The sequence below is a fragment of the Symphodus melops genome, assembly GCF_947650265.1.
Source record: "Symphodus melops genome assembly, chromosome: 14".
Lineage (NCBI taxonomy): Eukaryota > Metazoa > Chordata > Actinopteri > Labriformes > Labridae > Symphodus > Symphodus melops.
The window spans coordinates 17,564,166-17,584,517 of record NC_136704.1 but is presented as its reverse complement, the minus strand read 5'-3'; the positions used below and the strand labels follow the sequence as shown (position 1 = coordinate 17,584,517).

Here is a 20,352-nt window from a genome sequence, read left to right as displayed (position 1 = left end):
AACCCGATTTCACGGAGGACTTTACACCTACTAGAAGCTCGATTTAAAATGTAATTTCTGACACTCGACCACAATTGAACTTCAGCGGAGCTGTTGAAACTCGTTCCAGACTTCTAAAATCTCCTCCGTCCTCCAGAACCCAGGTTACGCAGGTCGCCAGGAGCTGCCAGAGAACCTGAAGATTCAGTTTCGGACTGTAGCTATGATGGTGCCGGACCGAGCGATCATCATGAGGGTCAAACTGGCCAGTGCAGGTTTCCGCGACAACCAAGTCCTCAGCAGGAAGTTCTACACCCTCTACAAGCTGTGTGAGGAGCAGCTCTCCAAACAGGTCATAGAGGTCAAACGTGATCATATCTTAGTCTCTGCTCACTGCACTAGATCAACATGCTTCTTTTTTTGTTTGCACACCAGGTCCATTATGATTTTGGTCTGCGGAACATTTTGTCCGTTTTGAGGACGCTGGGAGCTGTGAAGAGATCCAACCCATCAGAGCCGGAGAAGACGGTGGTGATGAGAGTCCTCAGAGACATGAACCTCTCCAAATTGGTCCGTTAGTTTTCTATTAGTTATTTACTTTTAAAAGATCAGACAAATAATAAGATTTTTAACCGTACTGTAAATACTTGAAATCTTAAACAAAGACGGAGCCACATTCGCCACCTCAATTGGGTTTATGCTCATTTCTGGCAGTTTTGATTGCCAGCAGGGCTTTTGGAGCCAAAAGTGGCCGCATTGCGATATGTCCTGGTCACTGTGGTTGCAATCTCCAAACTCATCTGCAATCATCATAGACAATGTTATGCCTCTGGGATTGGGTGCTAATTCCTCTGTGATTCCGACAATGGCAGATTTTAGCGTTGAACAACTTCTAGCCAAGACCTTCTATTCTTTGAGCTGCAATTTTATTTTAAGGTTCAGGCAAAAAACTTGAGTGGCAACTGTGTGTTGTGTGTCTCTGCAGGTCGATGAGGACGAGCCTCTGTTTATGAGTCTGATCAATGATCTGTTCCCTGGTATTGGTACGTTTCTATTTCTCAGTACGTTATACACTCAAGCACACAAACAAAGTCAGGACCAGAGAAGCAATGTCAGAAAACATCAGCCAACAATAAGGCCTCTAGAGTAATGGCCGATTTGGGGGAATTCACAGTGCAGTGAGTTGCTAATTACGAAGGACTTCCTGCCAAGACTTTTTTTTTTCTGCGTGCTGCATTCAGTACGTTTACTTCAAAAGTGGATTTATTACGTTTGCACGATTAAAACTGAGCTTTTAAAATCCACATTGACATGGTAATAAGACTAAAACCATCCTAAGATCATTTCTCAAAGTTGGACTAATGATCAGACTCAAACTGGCCGGGACGTTCTGAGCATGCTCCACTGTTCCACTGCTGGGCTTTAAACTGGAAGTTGAGATCAACATGGAGAGAGTGTGGAAAACAAAAGCTCACCCTCAGATAAATGTCAGGGAGTGAGGCAGCACCAGTCAAACAATGAACACACGGCTTTATTCTGTTATTGCCAGAAACTTTTCTAACTGTGTTTTAAAGACTTGTTTTATTTGACTCCTCCTCCACTATAGTGCTTGATAAAGCTGGTTATCCCGACCTGGAGGCGTCAATCTTCAGTCAGGCTCAGCAGAGCGGCCTGATCCCTCATCCCCCCTGGATCCTCAAACTGGTTCAGCTGTATGAGACGCAGAGAGTCCGACACGGTAAACTGAACCTGACAGACTGACAACAAAGACACGTCTGTCCTAAGAGGTGTAACAGCTGGAAACAGACACAACTGAAGGGTTCATCATCCGGGGAGCAGAAAAAAACTCACTCTGAATTCTTTTGTAACCATTCAGTTGTGGTTTTTAAGTTTAATGTTCTGATGTTTTAAATGTACTTTTTTTCTCAATGATTTGCTACAAAAATTCAAACATCACCTTTTTTTTTTCAGAAATGTCCCCGCAAAATTTCTAGACAAAAAAGAGCTCGATGGTTCTGTTTCCCTACATGAAGACATTAAAGTTGCTTCTCGTCCTCGCCATGAACAAATATAACATTATGTTCTTCTTTCGTCGGGAGACATGAAGTCATTAAAATTCCTGAAAATAAATGAATATGTTTTCATCTGTAAACTCTGTAATTCTAGAAAAAGCCTGGTTAAGACTCTCTGGTATAGAATAAGAACAGCTCACCTGGGCCTCTGCAGGTATGATGGCGTTGGGTCCCAGCGGTGCAGGGAAGACGGCGTGTATCCACACGTTGATGAAGGCGATGTCAGAGTGCGGCTCTCCCCACCGCGAGATGAGGATGAACCCCAAAGCCATCACAGCCTCACAGATGTTCGGCACTCTGGACGTCACCACCAACGACTGGACTGATGGCATCTTCTCGACTCTGTGGAGGAAGACTCTGAAGGCCAAGAAGGTTGTAGTCAATAGTTCAGCCCACATGGTCAAGTCTTAATTGAGCTCGAATCAGATCAACCGTAGAGCTGTTCTAAATATGTGCATTCAAGGACACTTAAGCCAACATGCTTGAGACGCAGTTTACCTACTACTCCTGCAAGTCCAACTCCCAGGTCTCTATTCTCCAAGCACATAAATATGACACCGTATTGTGTAACAAATGATGAAAGGTCTGGTGCTGATGTCACCACAGCAAAAGGAAGACGCAGCAAACAAATAGATTTGAAAGAGAAATGATAACAGTTTCATGTTGCGTTTAGCAGATACAGTGAAAAATATAACTTTAAAAATTTAACATAGAGACTGGAAAAACCTGTAAGAATAGTTTATATTTAATGTGTGTGTGTGTGTGTGTGTGTCAGGGAGAATACGTTTGGATCGTGCTGGATGGGCCGGTTGATGCCATCTGGATCGAGAACCTGAACTCAGTTCTGGATGACAACAAAACTCTGACACTGGCAAACGGAGACCGAATCCCCATGGCCCCCTGCTGCAAGGTGACGTCACAGAAACACCTGTCAGCCAAAATCCAGGGTTCAATGAGCAAGTTGAATCCTGAGCCAGAGGAGATTTACTGATGAGTAAAAATGTCTGAAGCAAAGGAAGATGTAAAGTCTGGCCATGTAATTGCCTACAGATTGTTTTTGAGCCCCACAACATCGACAACGCCTCCCCGGCCACCGTGTCCAGGAACGGCATGGTGTTCATGAGCTCGTCCGTGCTCGGCTGGAGCCCCATCCTGCAGGCTTGGTTACAGACGCTCCCTGGACCGCAGGCTGACGCCCTGAAACTCTGCTTCAGCTGCTGCTACCAGGGAAGGACCAGAACACTCAGACTGTTTCACTCATCATCACTTGAAGAAACTTTCAACTCTTCTTGATCAGATTTTCTCCTCAGCTTACACAAAAGATGTTCATTGATATTTGTCTGTTCCATCCACAGGACCTGCTGGACTTTGTCTCTACGTCTGTGTCTCCTAAGATGCAGGTGTTGGAGTGTATGTACATCAAACAGACTATTGACCTGCTGCAGGTACGACACAAACATTTCACAAGAGTTTGTCTTACAAATTCAGGCTATAAAAACTGAAAACTACTAACAGTTATTCAAGAAAATTGCTCAAGCAAATATTGATGGGTTTTAAATAAAGCCTCTAACCCTTGCATGGTTCCAGGTTGTCTCCAGCCGAAGAAACAAATTGTGTAAAGATGTTTTGTAAGTGTTTGTGTTATCGCTTATGCTGCCAGCGGGGGGACACACCTTCCTCTTTTTCCTCTCCTTCTTCTACAGTGTGGACGTTTCCATGTTCACAAGTCATTATTTGTTGTTTTTATAGGGATTGCTTCCTGCAGAGGACAAACAGGGTTGCCATGGTGACGTGGGCCGACTATTTGTGTTTGCTGTGATGTGGTCTCTGGGAGCAGTACTGGAGCTGGACGACAGAGCCAAGATGGAGGCTTTCCTAAAGGTGTCTGTCTGTGCAAGCTTTGGGTGTCTGCTGATGCACCTGGGCTACCTGAGGGGGGCGCTCTTGTTTATGTTCAGTTACAAAGAGGTCAAGACGTCCCCCTCAACTGCCAATGAACCAATATTGATACCTTCTTCTAGGCATAAAAAAAAAGCTTCTTAATTCCACTTCACTTTGTAACTAATGTTACGGCACTGCATTTTTTTTCACAGCTACAAAATTTACTGCTGTGATTATTATATTTCAGATTGTCGTATTCAGTGTCGTGAAAGCTCCACTTATAAGAATACTTTTTCTAGATCCTGTATGTGATGATTTTGTTGTTTAATTTGCCTTTATACTTGTTATATGCAGGACGTAACTTGTCCTCCAGGGGGAGCTCTAACAGTTCAGTTTGTTGTCATGTGTCTGTTCAAAGGGTCTGGGCTCTTCTCTGGACCTGCCACACACTCAGGACGATCAGACCATCTTTGAGTTCACCGTCAACGAGCAGGGACAATGGGAGCACTGGTCCATTAAGGTCAGTCGGTTGTTTAAATGCTGAATAAACAATGCCTCAAACAGAATAACAACTTTGGGACCATGTGGGCGTCCAGGACGCTTTGACACATGGCATTATTCCACCTGAACTCCTTGGATCTCAATGTTTATCTATATTTTTCTCTACAGTGATTTATTCAAATCATTCATTTACTGAATGACATTTTCAAACCTAAGATACTGCAACATAGACGATAGAAACATCTAGTAATAGTATTTTATAGCATATGATTCTGTTGGTCTATCAGACAAAACCTGGACACATTCGAGAGCAGTCTCTAAATATTCTTCTTGCATTTACTGTTGAAACTGTGCAGGTCCCAGACTACGTTTACCCCAAGGACCAAGTCCCAGACTACTCGTCCATCCTGGTTCCCAACGTGGACAATGTGAGGACGGACTTCCTGATGCAGACCATCGTGAAGCAGAGGAAGGCCGTGTTGCTGATTGGAGAACAAGGAACCGCCAAGACCGTCATGATTAAAGTGAGACACAGAGAAAAATGTAATACTGTACCCATCAGCAATAATTAGACTGTCAATACAAACTAAAAACAGTCCAAAATATGAGCCATGTTTTACTCTCCGGAGAGATGAAACAAACGCTAATGCTGCAGCTATGGCTCCCCCTGCAGGGCTACACCAGTAAGCTCGACCCTGAGCGCCACCTTAGTAAGACGATGAACTTCTCGTCGGCCACGCTGCCCAGCATGTTCCAGCGAACCATCGAGAGCTACATCGATAAACGGATGGGCGCCACCTATGGGCCACCAGCCGGGCGCAGGATGACCGTCTTCATCGATGACATCAATATGCCCGTAATCAACGAATGGGGTGATCAGGTCTGCCTCAGACTCTGTGTGATTGGTTGAACTTTTTCCTGCGTTTCTTCCAGCGTGTTTGTTTTCTTTCTTTCTTTTTTTTTTTTGACAACAATAAAAAAAACATTAATATTTTACACAAAAATCTTGAACATAACCAAAAAGTAAAGTGTAAAAATTAGCCACAAAGGTTAAAGCTGCTTGTTTTATTGTAAAAGGGGACTGTCCACTAAATCAAACTAATGAACTAAAAGGAAGTCTTTTATTTTAAACCATTGTGAGAAAAATATTACTCATTGGGATTTCTATTCTGTAAATGTAAGAACCTGTTTTGCTTATTTATAAACAAATGTTCCACTTCCAGGTAATCATTTTTACGTCATTCTTATAAAACATTTTTTAAATTGTTAAACTTGATTCCAATTTTGTTCGTTTTCTTGTCTCTTCATCTCAAATGATAAATACAAGTGTGTATTCTGTATGCTCCATTGTTGCTCCCTCCCTTCTAATATTCAACATTTGAGTGTTGACATTTCCTGTCCGTGACCCGTGTTCCTCTCAGATAACCAATGAGATTGTGCGTCAGCTGATGGAGCAGGGAGGTTTCTATAGTTTGGATCGTCCAGGAGAATTCATCACTGTGGTGGATGTTCAGGTAAACCACAAACCTACCGAGTATAAACATCACAAGTCTAGTTTTTTAATTTGACATTGAGGTTCACTGTTAAAATTTTGAAGAGATGAATGGATTGTTTATTAGAAGTTTATGTAGCCTCCATTATGTCACTCATTGGTTTGAAGGCTCAATCTGCATGATGTTCTATTTTGGTGCCATTTAGAGTATGTTACTGGTCCCATCTGGCACTCCTCTCTGAGTAAACAATAAATGGTGTATCACTTCAACAGCTGGTGGCAGCCATGATCCACCCGGGTGGCGGGCGGAACGACATCCCTCAGCGTCTTAAGAGGCAGTTTTCCATCTTTAACTGCACGCTGCCCTCCAACTCCTCCATCGATAAAATCTTCAGCACCGTGGCTCAGGGATACTTTTGCCCTGAGAGAGGTTTTCTAGCAGCTGTCTGCGAGTTTGCAGCTGCCCTTGTACCAACGACCAGACGGGTGTGGCAAGCTGTAAAGGCCAAGGTAGAAATCATTTTATTAAAGTCGAGAAGTTGTTAATTGGTTACCTTTATTTTGTTTCCTGTACATTTCCTGCTCTTATATTAGTTCTCCTTTGTTGTCATATATTAATTAGTAATTATTTGTCCCATATACTATGTAAGTAAAATGATTTGGAAGAGCAAAGTGAATCCTTTAGATAAACTGCCACCTGGATTCTCTGTACAGAATTAACTGGATATTGAACTGGACACCTGTCAGACTTTAAATCTTATTTCTATTCCAAACCAGTGTGAAGTAGTCTCTTGTCTATTTTTGCTCGGAAAATAAATCCTTCTCTCCTCAGATGTTACCGTCTCCGGCTAAGTTTCACTACATCTTCAATCTGAGGGACCTCAGCAGAATCTGGCAGGTACAGACCTCAACATTGTTTTCAGTCATCCGTCCTGAATATGAATGATGGACATGATTTTTTAAAATGTATGTAAAGAGAGGCTTTTTAAGCAGCTAGTAATTAAAGCTTTGAGCAAATCAGTGGAAGAACCAACACTTTGTATTAATCATTAGCCTCTAAACAGAATCTGCATCTTCGAAATCATCATCAATCATCGGAATCATTTTGGTTAAGAGGGGGATCAATTGGGAACAACAGAGGACCAAGAATTGGACCTTGAGGGACACCACATCTAATTGTTTATAAAGCCTTCTTCTGCCAACTATAGTTTTTCTACTTTATTTCAATACTGTTTTATTGTGCTTCAGGGGATCCTGACAGTGAAGTCTGAGGTGTGTCAGAGCTCAGAGCTTCTCTCGGCTCTGTTTCATCATGAATGCTGCAGAGTGATCGCTGACAGATTCATCGACAGCAGCGACAGACAAACTTTTGACGGCATCATGGAGAAGGTGGGTTTGTTTTGGGAAGAAATGTGTAAATGATTGCTTTTTTTGTCTGTCATCAAACATATTCAAATTCAACAAAAGGTTAAATAATGGAAGTTAAGTGAAGGCATATGTGCAGCTCTCCTCCTTTTCTTTGAGCTTTTTAACATCACTCAAACAAATTCCCATTGTCTCTTGCATTCCCATTGTCTCTTTTTGCCACCATTTCAACTGGAATATTTTTGTTCAGATCACAGTGGAGGATCATGGGAGAACTATGACTGAGCATGCTCAGTGGAACAGCTGCTTTGTGGACTTCATGCGTGAAGCTCCAGAGGCGACAGGAGACGAGCCTGAAGACGTTGAACTTGAAGCTCCAAAGGTAACTTTCAATTTCGTCTTAATTGTAATTATAATCCATATAATAATTGTTTTTATTTTGGTTTTATCGTGACTAAACTTGAGTAAAGTTACCCTCTTATTAATTAGTTGTTGTCTAAATTGTATTTGGATTTCCTTTTGATTTGAATGGCAAAAATTGATTTGTTTGACAGGTGTATGAGCCAGTCCCATCCCTGGATGCTCTTGAAAAGCGGCTGTGTGTCTTCCAGCAGCAGTACAACGAGGCAGTGAGGGGCGGAGCCATGGACTTGGTCTTCTTCACGGTGATGACAAACTTTTTTGAATGTCATGCAGCTATGTTGGAGTTTTGAGGCTCATCCAAAATTATTTTTTGTGTATTCTTTTGCTCCCTTCAATATTAAACACATTTTTGAAAACAAAACAAAACAACAAAAAATTTAATTAAAAGATGTAAGGAGTCAGAGCCTCACATTTGACTTGTGATTGGCTCAGTTTTCTGCATTAATTTTTTGTTGTGTTCATTCAAATGATGATAACTTATTGGTGAAAAACAAGCTGCTTAAATAGAAACATATGACAGCCTTTAATTTTTTATCTATGTCTATAATCTCTGTAGCTCTCTTATGAAACAAGCCTTTATTTCCACCGTTAACAGGACGCGATGACCCACCTGATTCGGATCTCTCGGATCCTGCGCACACCGCAAGGGAACGCCCTGCTGGTTGGGGTTGGGGGGTCGGGTAAGCAGAGTCTGACGAGGCTGGCGTCGTTCATCGCCGGGTATCAAACCTTCCAGATTACACTAACCAGGTCTGAGACCCAACACACACCTCCAACTCACATGAATATGTTTTTTTTATGTGTTGTAGAGCAATCAAACATCTAAATAAAATACAAAAAAAGAAATGTATCCAAACATGGACAGAACAAGAGTTTCATCCTGCAGGAGAAAAGGACCTCTTCAGTAATTCTATGACAGAAAAGAATCCCAGTATTATTCTTCTTTTTTTTTTTTTTTTAAATGTGTGTTTCCATGTATCTGTGTTTGTGTGCGTCCTGCAGGTCGTACAGCAGCAGTAACCTGCTGGAGGATCTAAAGGCTCTGTATCGTATCGCTGGTCAGCAGGGACGAGGAGTCACGTTCCTCTTTACCGACAACGACATAAAAGACGAAGCCTTCCTCGGTAACCGACAGCAGGTTTCAACCTGAAGACTTTGAAGTTTGTCGGGAAATACATTTTGAAATAATTAGCATTGGAAATAAACAAAAGGCAGAAAAAAGTCACATTTGAGAAGCTTAAAGCTGCAAAAGTATTTCACCTTTTTGCTTTAAAAGTTATCTAAAGATTTACATGTAATCTTTCATATTCGGTTGGTATGGTTGTAGCTCTGTAACAAGCACTATCTGCTTGTTATATTTTGATATAATTTGTCATCCTCTTCGCCCTGATTGACCTCTACTCTCGTCTGCAGAATACATGAACAACGTCCTGGCCAGTGGAGAAGTGTCTAACCTGTTCGCTCGTGACGAGCTCGATGACATCACTCAAGATCTGATTCCTGTCATGAAGCGACATCACCCGCGTCGACCTCCGACATCCGAGAACCTCTACGACTTCTTCCTGTCCCGAGTGCGTAACAACCTCCATGTCGTCCTCTGCTTCTCACCCGTCGGGGAGAAGTTTCGGACCCGAGCCTTAAAGGTGAGCTTGAGTGGAATCAACCAGGAAGAATAAAAGTCAGAGTAGCACAGTATATATCAACTTAGTGATTTGTTGTGTGTTAACTTTCAGAAGATAAGGAGTGGTCCACTACATTTTAACGTGTAACAGTCAATGTAGATTATTCTGTCGAATATAGGCTGTGATTGATATTTTCCATTTGAAAGAAGATTTCTGTCTGTGTCTTCATTGATCAGTTCCCAGGTCTGATCTCGGGCTGCACTGTGGACTGGTTCCAGCGCTGGCCTCGGGACGCCCTGGTGGCCGTATCAAATCACTTCCTGTCTAATTACCAGGACCTCCGCTGCTCGGCTGATGTAAAGCAGAGCGTGGTGGTTACCATGGGAACCTTCCAGGTAATGCTTCCTCTTAGAGTGTTTTTTTCTCAGCGGAAGGAAAGTAAACACAATCTCAGAGGAATATTTGTGTTAAGAAAACAAGCAGTAAGAACCAACGCGAAGCTACATACAAAAAACACATAACACATTTTTATAAAGTCATCTATTTTGATTGTATGAAGAGTTTTGCATACATCTGCTACTCGATTGCTCTAAAGTTGGTAAGCGTTCGGGTTGGCATTTCCAATAAAGTGACTGGGGTCATAAAGTCTGCGGTTAACAGCTGAGTGATGTCATGATGTTCGTCCTCAGGACCTGGTGGCGGAGAAATGTGCCGAGTACTTCGAGCGCTTCAGGCGTCAAACATTTGTGACGCCAAAATCCTACCTGTCCTTCATCGACAGCTACAAGGTCATCTACGCCGAGAAGATCGCTCACGTCGGCACGCTCGCTGAGCGCATGAAGACGGGTAAAGTCGAGGCATTTTTCACTTATTTTACAGTCATTCACTTTGTTGTCAGGAGTAGGAGCAGCCGTGATTCTTTTTCGGATGTCTGTTGTCTGCAGGTCTGTGTAAACTGATGGAGGCTGAGCAGTCTGTGTCTCAGCTCTCTGAGGAGCTGGTGGTGAAGGAGCAGGAGCTCGCTGTCGCCTCTCGGAGGGCAGATGAAGTCCTGCAGGAGGTCACAGCCAAAGCTCAGGCTGCTGAAAAGGTCTGACCCAACACATGGAGACGTCACTTTTACAAGAAGCGGAGGAGAATAAGTGAATCTCTCTCTCCATGTTCAGGTAAAGCAGCAGGTGCAGAAGGTGAAGGATAAAGCTCAGCTCATTGTAGACGAGATTGAAGCTGACAAAGCAGCAGCGGAGATCAAACTGGAGGCTGCAAAACCTGCGTTGGAGGCTGCTGAGGCTGCACTGCAGGTCAAATATTTATACACACACACACACACACACACACACACACACACACACACACACACACACACACTTCCTCTGTTGAGAGAGACACACAGGGATTTTCAGTGAGAGGTGTCTGAGCTTTTTTTCTGCCAGTAGAGGGCGTTGAACACAGTGAAAATGAAATCTTATCGACACCTTAAATCACTGCTGTAACTGACACAAAGTTTATACTGAATGATGGATTTGTTTACTGTTTCTCCTCAGACGATTAAACCAGCTGACATCGCCACAGTGAGGAAACTGCAGAAGCCTCCTCACCTCATCATGAGGATCATGGACTCTGTGCTGCTTTTGTTTCAGAGGAAGGTCTGGACATCATGTTTAGTTTGAATTCATCTCTATAAGTAAGATGTTGTGGGGATGCATTTCCTGATGTTTTTCGTTGTTTTTGTGGTTTTCTCAGATCGACGTGGTCACTCCTGACCCTGAAAGACCTTGTCCGAAACCTTCATGGGCCGAGGCCATGAAGCTGATGCAGAACTCTGCCTTTCTCAGCATGCTGCTCAACTTCAGCAAGGTCTCCAGCATACAACTTTTAAAATGTATCGTGATTAGTCAAACTTTTTTCTATAGCCGCCACAATGGCCCAAAAGACATCTGCTGGGAAACAAAGTCAGGCTACACAGCCACAATTAATCCCGACATTAACTGATATACTATGGCCTAGATGTGCTGAAAAAACACGAATGATGCAAAGTCAGAAAAACTCCCAAGCCCAGAACAATGAGACGAACTCCTCCTCAGACATCAGAGCAACAGATTCGAAGCAGTTTCAAGGCAGAAGTTTATCAACGACTCCTGTGTCCTGTGAGAGTTTTAGAAATGTGTGTAGCCTGGTGTGTTTATACAGAGCGATGAAACAGCTGTTTGTGGTTTTAAAAGTTGTTAAGTTGTCAGACACTTGGAATATCAGTCTGAAGTTTAATATATTGTGATCACCCTTTAATCATCAGGTGTAGTTTGAGCTAACTCTAGATAAAAAATCATAGTGTAAGATTTGTGTGACGGAAAAACCCCCTTCATCTTTTCACACAACAGTCATCACTCGCTTTTACTGTGTGTGTGTGTGTGTGTGTGTGTGTGTGTGTGTGTGTGTGTGTGTGTGTGTGTGTGTTGCATGCCTGCTAAGCTGTGGATTAGTAAAGCTGGCATTAGTCATCAGTATCTTTAGAGCTGGAAAAACCCTGAGCTATTATTGATATCATTTGTGTTTGAGTGTGTGTGTGTGTGTGTGTGTGTGTGTGTGTGTGTGTGTACACATTTGTGTGTATTAAGAGGACTAAAAACATATATATTTTAAAATACAGTGCACAAACAAAGCACTGACAGCGTGGATTTGTTTGTAAGTTAAAACCTGTTTTTCTCATAAAGTAAAAGGAAACTTGCGCTTCAGCCACTCCACAAATGGAGGTCGGCGCTCTCAGAGAAGGACTGAAGTGGTACAAAAGAAATATTCCGCGGATCATTTCAGACAGGATCCAAAGAAAATACTGGAGCACATGAATCACTTAATGCACATTGAATTAAGCTGAAGAGACCTTTGCACCTTTATTAAAGGGATTCGTGTGCTCCAATAAGAGGAGTGCATCTGGGACTCTCTGCACTGTTAAATGTTACAGCACCAACGTTACTGTATGTCCATGTCAAATAAACAAATCAATACGATAAATAATGTTGTGAGACACTTAGAATAACAATTTGAGCCTAGGACAAACAGCAACTTTGAATGGAACCATCAAGAAATAACGTTGCAGACATTAAAGCCTGTTTTACTTACTGCAGCATGAGGGAATCTACTGGAGACATGCCGAAAGTATTTAGGCGTTCCATCCGTAAAGTTTTATAAATGTCAAAAAATAATGAGAAAAATCTAGCAGAAGTTATTTTAGCTCTTCTTCTGACATGGCGGTGCCGAAAGACATAATACAGTATCTTCTCTTCTGGATTGTCCTGTCCTGTTTGTGCTGCAGGACTCCATAACAGAGGAGATGGTGGAGCTTATCGCTCCGTACCTGGACATGGACGACTACAACCTGGAGTCAGCTAAGAGGATCTGCGGCAACGTGGCTGGACTCTGCTCCTGGACTCAGGCCATGGCTGACTTCTTCGCCATCAACAAGGAGGTGCTGCCGCTGAAGGTGGGAGCACGGAGGAGTTCATGGATTTTGCATGATGAAATCTACCACACAAAGATTGTTACATGTTTGTTTGTGTGTGTGTGTGCAGGCTAACTTGGCCCTGCAGGAGGCTCGTCTGGTGGTCGCTCAGACTGAGCTGGCTAAAGCTCAGGAGCAGTTGGACGCTAAGCAGCAGGAGCTGGACGCCGTGCAGGTGTGTTACCTGTCTGTTCATTTTGTGAATACAGTTGTGGTTAAAAACATTGATAACATGCAAGTACACAAATACTACCGAGAGGAAAAAATTCTCAGCAAGAAAATTACAAAGACATTTAAAAGGATAAGATAATGACGACAGCTTGATGGATTATGAAATGAATTATCAGAATTATTTTGTGCCGAACTTCAGGCGCTCTACGACGCCGCTATGAAAGAGAAGCAGGACCTGGAGGATGACGCCCAGGCCTGCCGCCGCAAGATGGTCAACGCTACGGCTCTGATTGATGGGCTGGGAGGAGAGAAGGTCGGCCATTTGCCTCATAATTCAATATTTAGTTCATGGTCATCGTAAGGTCCAACTGTCCTCCATCATCTATTATCCATCTAACAATTATCCATCAGTCATTCCCTCTCTCTCTCTCTCTTTTTCTGTTGGGTTTTATGTTTTCAGGTACGTTGGACTGACAGTAGTGCCGGTTTTCAGAGCCAGATCTCACACCTGGTGGGGGACGTCCTCCTGTCTGCAGGCTTCCTGTCCTATGCCGGGCCTTTTAACCAGGAGTACCGCAGTCTGCTGCTGGAGCAGTGGAAGAGAGAGATGGAGGAGCAGCTGATCCCCTTCAGTCCTGTGAGACTCCTCATCGTGTTTTATTTATCCAGCATGCAGCCCTTCCTAATGATCGCCTCTAAAACTAAACAGAGATGTACTGTACAGTTAAGAATTACAAACCCTCTGTTACTGTACAATCAGGCCTAAATGAAAAGATCCTATAAATCTGGAGTCTTTATAGAAAAAAAAGGATTAAATAACACTTTTCATTTGTGTATTTGATACATCTGCAGGACCTGAATGTGATTGGCCTGCTGGTGGACAACGCCACAGTGAGCGAATGGAACCTGCAGAGTTTACCCAGCGATGACCTGTCCATCCAGAACGGCATCGTGGTGACGAAGGCGTCCCGCTATCCGCTTCTGATAGACCCCCAGGGCCAGGGCAAGACCTGGATCCAGAACAAAGAAAGAGACCTGCAGCTGCAGGTGAGGGACAGGAGGAAATCATTTAAAACCTTAGCATAGACTGAAGAGGATTTAGTCACATCAGTGACCAGTGCCTGATGTCACTGTAACATCAGGCCTCTGAGTTTTGAATATAGAAATAAAGTAAAATTAACAAAACTCATGGTGGTTTGCACACATCTCAGGTAACAGAGCGAACAGCAGGTAAAAAGCACAAAACCAGATGATATTCTTTTCACTGTCTTCTCTGAAGATGTTCACAAACAACCCTGAATCTAATGCATCAGAGCTCAGACTTGTTGGACTGCTGTAAAGTTGGACATTTTAACATAGGACTCTATAGACTGGCACAGGAATGAGTCCTAAAAACCAGAAGTGAGTTAGCATTGGACCCTAACTCTAAAAGCCAATGGGGGTTTTGAATGGGTTTGTGGTTGGATGCCTGAAATAAGGTTTGTGGCTAACAGTAGCTTAAGAGATGTTGACGTTTTGTTAGACGAGATAAACTACGTGAGCTAAGACCCCTTACTTGTGAATTTTAAAGTTTTTACACATTGGCCTACTTAAAATGGCGGCTGCTAACAAGTGGCTAATTGAGACTAAAGTGGTTATTGTGGAGATTAAACGTCATCACGCCGGGAACTCTCTCATTAATCCTCCTTACAGCCTCTCGTCATGTTGTTCAGTGCTCTTGTAAATATTAGGTTAATAAACAACTCATCACACCCTTTGTCTTAAATCTTCTTGCACCCTCTGCCGGTGAGACGTATAAGTGAAGCAGAAACACAAAAGGGACTCAGTTTGATTCGTTTCCTGATAGTTGTTTGACTTCTTCTGTGTTTCAGGTGACGTCTCTGAACCATAAATATTTCCGTTCACACCTGGAGGACAGTCTGTCTCTGGGGCGCCCCCTGCTGTTAGAGGATGTAGGAGAGGAACTGGATCCCGTTCTGGACAACATACTGGACAAAAACTACATCAAGTCTGGCTCAACTTACAAAGTAGGACACCAGTGGCAGCAATAACCCATCAAAACTCAACATAGATAAAAATAACATGAATCAATCCAAAATGTTTCTAAAGCAAACCGTCAGTGAATTATTCCTCGCTCCTCCTCCAGGTAAAGGTGGGAGATAAGGAGGTGGATGTTATGAAGGGCTTCACTCTCTATATCACGACCAAGCTGGCCAACCCGGCATACAGCCCCGAGGTCAGCGCCAGGACGGCCGTGGTCGACTTCACCGTCACTCAACGTGGCCTGGAGGACCAGCTACTGGGCCGAGTTATACTGCTGGAGAAACAGGTCAGCTTACCCACATAGCACTTATCTACTATCCTTTTCTCTACATGGTATCTTTGACACCTAAATGAGACTATTATTTACCGAATGAATATCATGCTTTATTTAAGACTTGACACTCGAGATTGAGACAATAAACTAAGGCAAGCCAGGTGTCTCCCCCTGTTCTGACAGCCAATGAATGATTGATATGGCATTTCCATATTTCCTCCAATATATGAAGACTCAAAGACGGTGTAATGATGCAAATCTCAAAACAAAATCTTCTGAAAGCCTTGAATCTGACCTCCATGCTGTTGGTCCCACCAGGAGCTGGAGGCGGAGCGAGTGCAGCTTCTAGAGGAGGTGACTTCCAACAAGAGGAAGATGCAGGAGCTGGAGGACAGTCTGCTGTTTAGGCTGACCAGCACACAGGGCTCTCTGGTGGAGGACGAGTCTCTGATCGAGGTTCTGAGGGTCACAAAGAGCACGGCTCAGGAGGTACCTGCTCTCTGTCTGAGTCTGCTCTTTGTTGTTTACTAAACTTATTTCTGTTTCCACGGTGAGAAACATCATGTGGCTGAATAATTCAGTTTCCCTGTCGAAGATGAATGGAAGTGTTTTGTTTCACCAGGTGAGTGAGAAGCTGTCTGTTGCCGCTGAGACAGAGGTAAAGATCAACCAGGCTAGGGAAGAATATCGGCCGGTAGCCACCAGGGGGAGCATCCTCTACTTCCTGATTGTGGAGATGTCACTGGTTAACATCATGTACCAGACGTCTCTGCGGCAGTTCCTGGGGCTCTTTGACTCGTCCATGCGGGACTCGGCCAAATCACAAGTCACCTCCAAACGCATTAGCAACATCGTCAGCTTTCTCACATACCAGGTAATGTTCATAATGTCAATAAACACAGGAGCTACAACGTTTGAGGTATTTGGATGATTTTTCTCATTAACTGTCTTTGCTGCTCTGCACAAACCTTTGAACTCCAACCTGACCGGACACTGTCTGACTCATGAAACATAGATTGTTGATTGGCTGTTTGTCCCTCTGTCAGGTATTCTGTTACACAGCCAGGAGTCTGTATGAGGAACACAAACTGCTCTTCACTCTGCTGCTAGCTCTGAAGATCGACCTGCAAGCCAGAAACATCTCGCACCCTGAGGTGCTCACCTTCGTCAAAGGTAACTTTTTCTTTCTACTTCTCTTTCCATTATTTTTTTTCCCTTTTAAAAAAAAAAAAAAAAAAAAAAGCAGTTTGACATCCTTTTTTTTTTTAAATGTAGGTGGAGCCTCTCTGGACCTGAATTCTGTAGAAACCAAACCACGGCGCTGGATCCTGGATCAGACCTGGCTGAATCTGGTGCAACTGTCCAGCTTGCCCCAGTTCACACAAATCCTGACCCAGGTGGGTTCCTTTATTTCTACCTGTAGGACGATTGATTTTGAAGCCAGCAGGATTGTCACATCCGTTATGTCAATTAATAAACAGATGTAACATGAAACGCTTTGAGAAAGAAAACTCAAGCCTGAAGAAAATGATTAAACAAAAAAAGGTTCCACCTATCAGAGCGCGCTGACGTCAGAGCAGGTAAAGGTGCAACGCATACACAAAGACTCACAGGAGTTTCTTTGTGTCCAGGTGAGTCAGAATGAACGTGCCTGGAGGGCCTGGTTTGACCATCCCACACCAGAGGATGCCCCACTGCCTGATGGGTATGAGGACAAGCTTGACACCTTCCGGAAACTTCTTCTCATCAGGAGCTGGTGTCCGGACCGAACCACTGCTCAGGTCTGACTGCGTTTCTCCACAATAAAATCAACCATTTAGTCAATTAGAACTGATTAATAGAGCAAGTTTTTTTACAAGATAACATGATGCAACAAAAAGTGCTTCAACCAAAGAACCAAAACAAAAAATATAAACAACATTTTGGGGGTAGTTTGGACTGAAATGTCAGCTCACCTTTGCAGATGGGCTTGAAAAGGAGCTGGTGTTATGTGGTGATGTTGGTGTGTGTTTGTGTCTGTCCAGGCGCGTCACTATATCTCAGAGTCTCTAGGTCCGCAGTATGCTGAAGGTTTGGTTCTGGACCTGGACGCCATGTTAGCAGAGAGTGACAGCAGGGCGCCGATGGTTTGTCTGCTGTCAATGGGCTCTGACCCAACAGAAAACATTGAGAGACTCGCCAAGAACAAGGTGGACAGATTGTTACAATGAATGCAAAGAGTCATTAAAAACCAACAAATAACTCATTTTTGTTTTAACTGATTGATGCAAGCTGTCTTCTGTTCTCGGCCTGTAGGGGGCGCCATGTCGACCCATTTCTATGGGGCAGGGACAAGAGGTCCATGCTCGCAGGCTGTTGGCCAACAGTATGATGGACGGCGGCTGGCTCCTGCTCCAGAACTGCCACCTGGGACTGGACTTCCTGGACGAGTTATTGGAGACGGTCACCACGGCAACGCCAGAAAGTGTGCACAAAGGTTTCAGGGTGTGGCTGACAACTGACGTTCATCCAAGGTAACTATACACAATAGGGTGCTTTGAAACTAAAAAAAACATTTACCAACGATTTATTTTCCCCAAGACAGATCGTTAATGCAGAAGTTGTCCTTGGGGTGGCGCTGTAGGGAGGTTCAATAAATGCTCAAAGCTAGTGAATAAAGAGCCTGATAGGCAAGTGACAACCACTGAGGTACTAAAAACTACAGTTCACTTAGTGCCCACTCGAGGCTGTCTGGAGTCCCAATAGAGCCAAAATACAAAATCTCTAAATTACCATCAGAAATAAATGACAGAATTTAACTGGGCTCTTTCAGTTTTCAACTTTCACTTTCACAAGCAAGCCTCAGCGACAAAATGACCATGACGTTTTTCTCTTTGTTTGTCCTAACAGCCGCCAGAGACACAACGCCGAACGCCCTGACCTGGCGTTTTGTTTTCACCGACACTGTTTTTACCGTTCTCTCTGTCACTCACCTGAACATGGATGGTGAATAACTGATTCTCAAAGAGGAAATGAGGAGTTACTATTATAATGTTTTCTCCCTTTAAAATAAAAAACCTGAACAAAGTTTGCTTTGACATGCTTCCCTCCCCGGCTTTAAGTCAGCATAAGTTAACCTGATGATTGAAGAAGAGAACAGTGTCCCCAGTTAACCAAACAGTCTGATATCAGCTAATACTAGACGTCTCCTGTTGGTCTCCACAGACAGCTGATCGTGATGTGGTTTATTTATATGGCGTAACAGAAGTGAGTATTTAACATGTGCAGTGTGGACAACAAGCTAACGTTGCTGTGGGATGCAACACAATATCTGACAGGCTGTTAGAATGCAACTTGGCTGTCTCCAGTCTCTTTCCAGGAGGGGTTTCTCTATTCACATTAATGTACTCACTCTTTGGTTACAGATTCCCCATCACCTTTCTCCAGTGCTCCATCAAGTTCACCAATGAACCTCCTCTGGGTAAGGAACTCCTCTCTGATGTCTGGTGGTTACCTGGTTCATCCCATTGACTGGATTCATGTTTGATGTGATGGTGCCTGTGTTCACAGACGGTGCCCACAGCCTCCTATTCAGAGTGCTTCTCACCAGCGCTCATTGTTGCTAGGTTACGAAAGTTAACTTCTGCTTCCCTTAGTAATGTGAGTTAGGTGTGTTTTTGATATCTCCGCGTGCTTAATATATTTGCCTTAATTCAAGGAGATATCTCTAAGCAGGAAACATGAAAACAATGTAAAGGACTCTGGGCTAATCAAAACCAGATATAGAAAACGATATCCTCGAAAAAGGACGAGGCAGAATGGTGTCTCCTCTGCATTTGTTGTTGACAAAGCTGATATCAGCAATCCCGCCTCTTCTTGATTTTGTTCAGTCGTTGATGTAGAAGTGACATTGACAAGCGCCACAGTAACAAAGTTGAACTAGTGAGAACCCACAGGAGCAAATGTCTCCTGCTGCCGGGGGGTGTTTTAACTGTCTGTGAACACATGCCCTCATACATTTAGCCTCCTTTACAGCAGGTGTTATCATAGCTTTTCTATTTTTTGACATTAGTTTTCTTCTTTTGTTTTCCTCTAACTATTCATGTTGTGCTCTTTATCTTTTTCCTCCTGATTCCTGATTCCTGATTCGGTCAGGGATGAAGGCAGGTCTGAAGAGGACGTTTAACGGCGTTACTCAGGATCAGTTAGACATCAGCAACCTGCCTCAGTGGAAGCCTCTGCTGTTCGCCCTGGCCTTCTTACACACCACCGTGCAGGTCTGTGGATACAAATAAAACATATTCAGTCAGATGCGTCGCCATGAAAATTGACAAGTGTGTTTAAAAGACACAAAAACAAGCTTCATATCTCCCCGTGAAGATTCTCCTGTCAAAAGATGATTTCTTTTTCCTCTTTCCTCCCCATCAGGAGCGCCGAAAGTTCGGTCCTCTTGGCTGGAACATCCCCTACGAGTTCAACCAGGCCGATTTCACCTCCAGCATGCAGTTTGTGCAGAACCACCTGGACGAGCTGGACTCAAAGAGAGGAGTGAATTGGAGCTGTTTACGCTACATGCTGGGTCGGTCTTTGAAGGGACGCTGCTCTGTATCTTTTAACTGAAGAGAAGTTTTATGGTCGAGGGTTGCTTGTGTCAGCAGCAGGTATACAGAGTAATCCTCACATTAAAGTTAGCACGCTAAATCTGCTGAGACACACTGAGGCTCTGGGGGCTTTTAGAGTCTGTATAGTTTATTGAACATGTTGACCAGCATCTTGTGTGACTGTTTAAAGTCCAACTCCAAACTGCAGCAGCTTTATGAAGCAACAGCCTCAAAATTGAACAGACATCATATATAGCAATCCAATGTGAAATGAAAACTGTTTTCCAAGATGTAATTTATTCTTTCTATTAAAATGAAGGAAACATCCTATTGATGCTTTTTTTTGCATGCATTTTAAAACTGCTCGGCAGCTTTTTTATATTTCTTTAAACAAGTTCACTTTAGATGGAACAGACCCAGCAAACACGTACAGTTGGAGCCCATATGGGCCTC

General features: G+C 43.4%; 1 protein-coding gene across 1 annotated transcript in view; it reads left to right on the top strand.

The window, feature by feature from the left end:
- The window catches only part of dnah5l (dynein, axonemal, heavy chain 5 like), a 44,001-nt gene that overhangs the window by 20,606 nt on the left and 3,043 nt on the right, over nucleotides 1-20,352 (top strand). Inside the window, exons 49-92 of the mRNA XM_079360874.1 lie at nucleotides 137-331; nucleotides 415-549; nucleotides 965-1,022; nucleotides 1,586-1,717; nucleotides 2,206-2,423; nucleotides 2,827-2,961; nucleotides 3,102-3,278; nucleotides 3,407-3,496; nucleotides 3,801-3,932; nucleotides 4,351-4,452; nucleotides 4,790-4,957; nucleotides 5,107-5,313; nucleotides 5,855-5,947; nucleotides 6,199-6,435; nucleotides 6,758-6,823; nucleotides 7,174-7,314; nucleotides 7,541-7,672; nucleotides 7,845-7,955; nucleotides 8,309-8,463; nucleotides 8,716-8,837; nucleotides 9,127-9,356; nucleotides 9,572-9,730; nucleotides 10,025-10,181; nucleotides 10,280-10,425; nucleotides 10,502-10,636; nucleotides 10,880-10,981; nucleotides 11,079-11,192; nucleotides 12,646-12,813; nucleotides 12,902-13,006; nucleotides 13,202-13,315; nucleotides 13,463-13,639; nucleotides 13,855-14,049; nucleotides 14,874-15,029; nucleotides 15,149-15,331; nucleotides 15,638-15,808; nucleotides 15,942-16,193; nucleotides 16,366-16,492; nucleotides 16,595-16,716; nucleotides 16,951-17,100; nucleotides 17,344-17,508; nucleotides 17,615-17,832; nucleotides 18,724-18,779; nucleotides 19,454-19,575; nucleotides 19,727-19,877. Of these exons, the coding sequence (XP_079217000.1) occupies nucleotides 137-331; nucleotides 415-549; nucleotides 965-1,022; nucleotides 1,586-1,717; nucleotides 2,206-2,423; nucleotides 2,827-2,961; nucleotides 3,102-3,278; nucleotides 3,407-3,496; nucleotides 3,801-3,932; nucleotides 4,351-4,452; nucleotides 4,790-4,957; nucleotides 5,107-5,313; nucleotides 5,855-5,947; nucleotides 6,199-6,435; nucleotides 6,758-6,823; nucleotides 7,174-7,314; nucleotides 7,541-7,672; nucleotides 7,845-7,955; nucleotides 8,309-8,463; nucleotides 8,716-8,837; nucleotides 9,127-9,356; nucleotides 9,572-9,730; nucleotides 10,025-10,181; nucleotides 10,280-10,425; nucleotides 10,502-10,636; nucleotides 10,880-10,981; nucleotides 11,079-11,192; nucleotides 12,646-12,813; nucleotides 12,902-13,006; nucleotides 13,202-13,315; nucleotides 13,463-13,639; nucleotides 13,855-14,049; nucleotides 14,874-15,029; nucleotides 15,149-15,331; nucleotides 15,638-15,808; nucleotides 15,942-16,193; nucleotides 16,366-16,492; nucleotides 16,595-16,716; nucleotides 16,951-17,100; nucleotides 17,344-17,508; nucleotides 17,615-17,832; nucleotides 18,724-18,779; nucleotides 19,454-19,575; nucleotides 19,727-19,877 (6,481 nt within the window). The remainder of the gene's footprint in view (nucleotides 1-136; nucleotides 332-414; nucleotides 550-964; nucleotides 1,023-1,585; nucleotides 1,718-2,205; nucleotides 2,424-2,826; nucleotides 2,962-3,101; nucleotides 3,279-3,406; nucleotides 3,497-3,800; nucleotides 3,933-4,350; nucleotides 4,453-4,789; nucleotides 4,958-5,106; nucleotides 5,314-5,854; nucleotides 5,948-6,198; nucleotides 6,436-6,757; nucleotides 6,824-7,173; nucleotides 7,315-7,540; nucleotides 7,673-7,844; nucleotides 7,956-8,308; nucleotides 8,464-8,715; nucleotides 8,838-9,126; nucleotides 9,357-9,571; nucleotides 9,731-10,024; nucleotides 10,182-10,279; nucleotides 10,426-10,501; nucleotides 10,637-10,879; nucleotides 10,982-11,078; nucleotides 11,193-12,645; nucleotides 12,814-12,901; nucleotides 13,007-13,201; nucleotides 13,316-13,462; nucleotides 13,640-13,854; nucleotides 14,050-14,873; nucleotides 15,030-15,148; nucleotides 15,332-15,637; nucleotides 15,809-15,941; nucleotides 16,194-16,365; nucleotides 16,493-16,594; nucleotides 16,717-16,950; nucleotides 17,101-17,343; nucleotides 17,509-17,614; nucleotides 17,833-18,723; nucleotides 18,780-19,453; nucleotides 19,576-19,726; nucleotides 19,878-20,352) is intronic.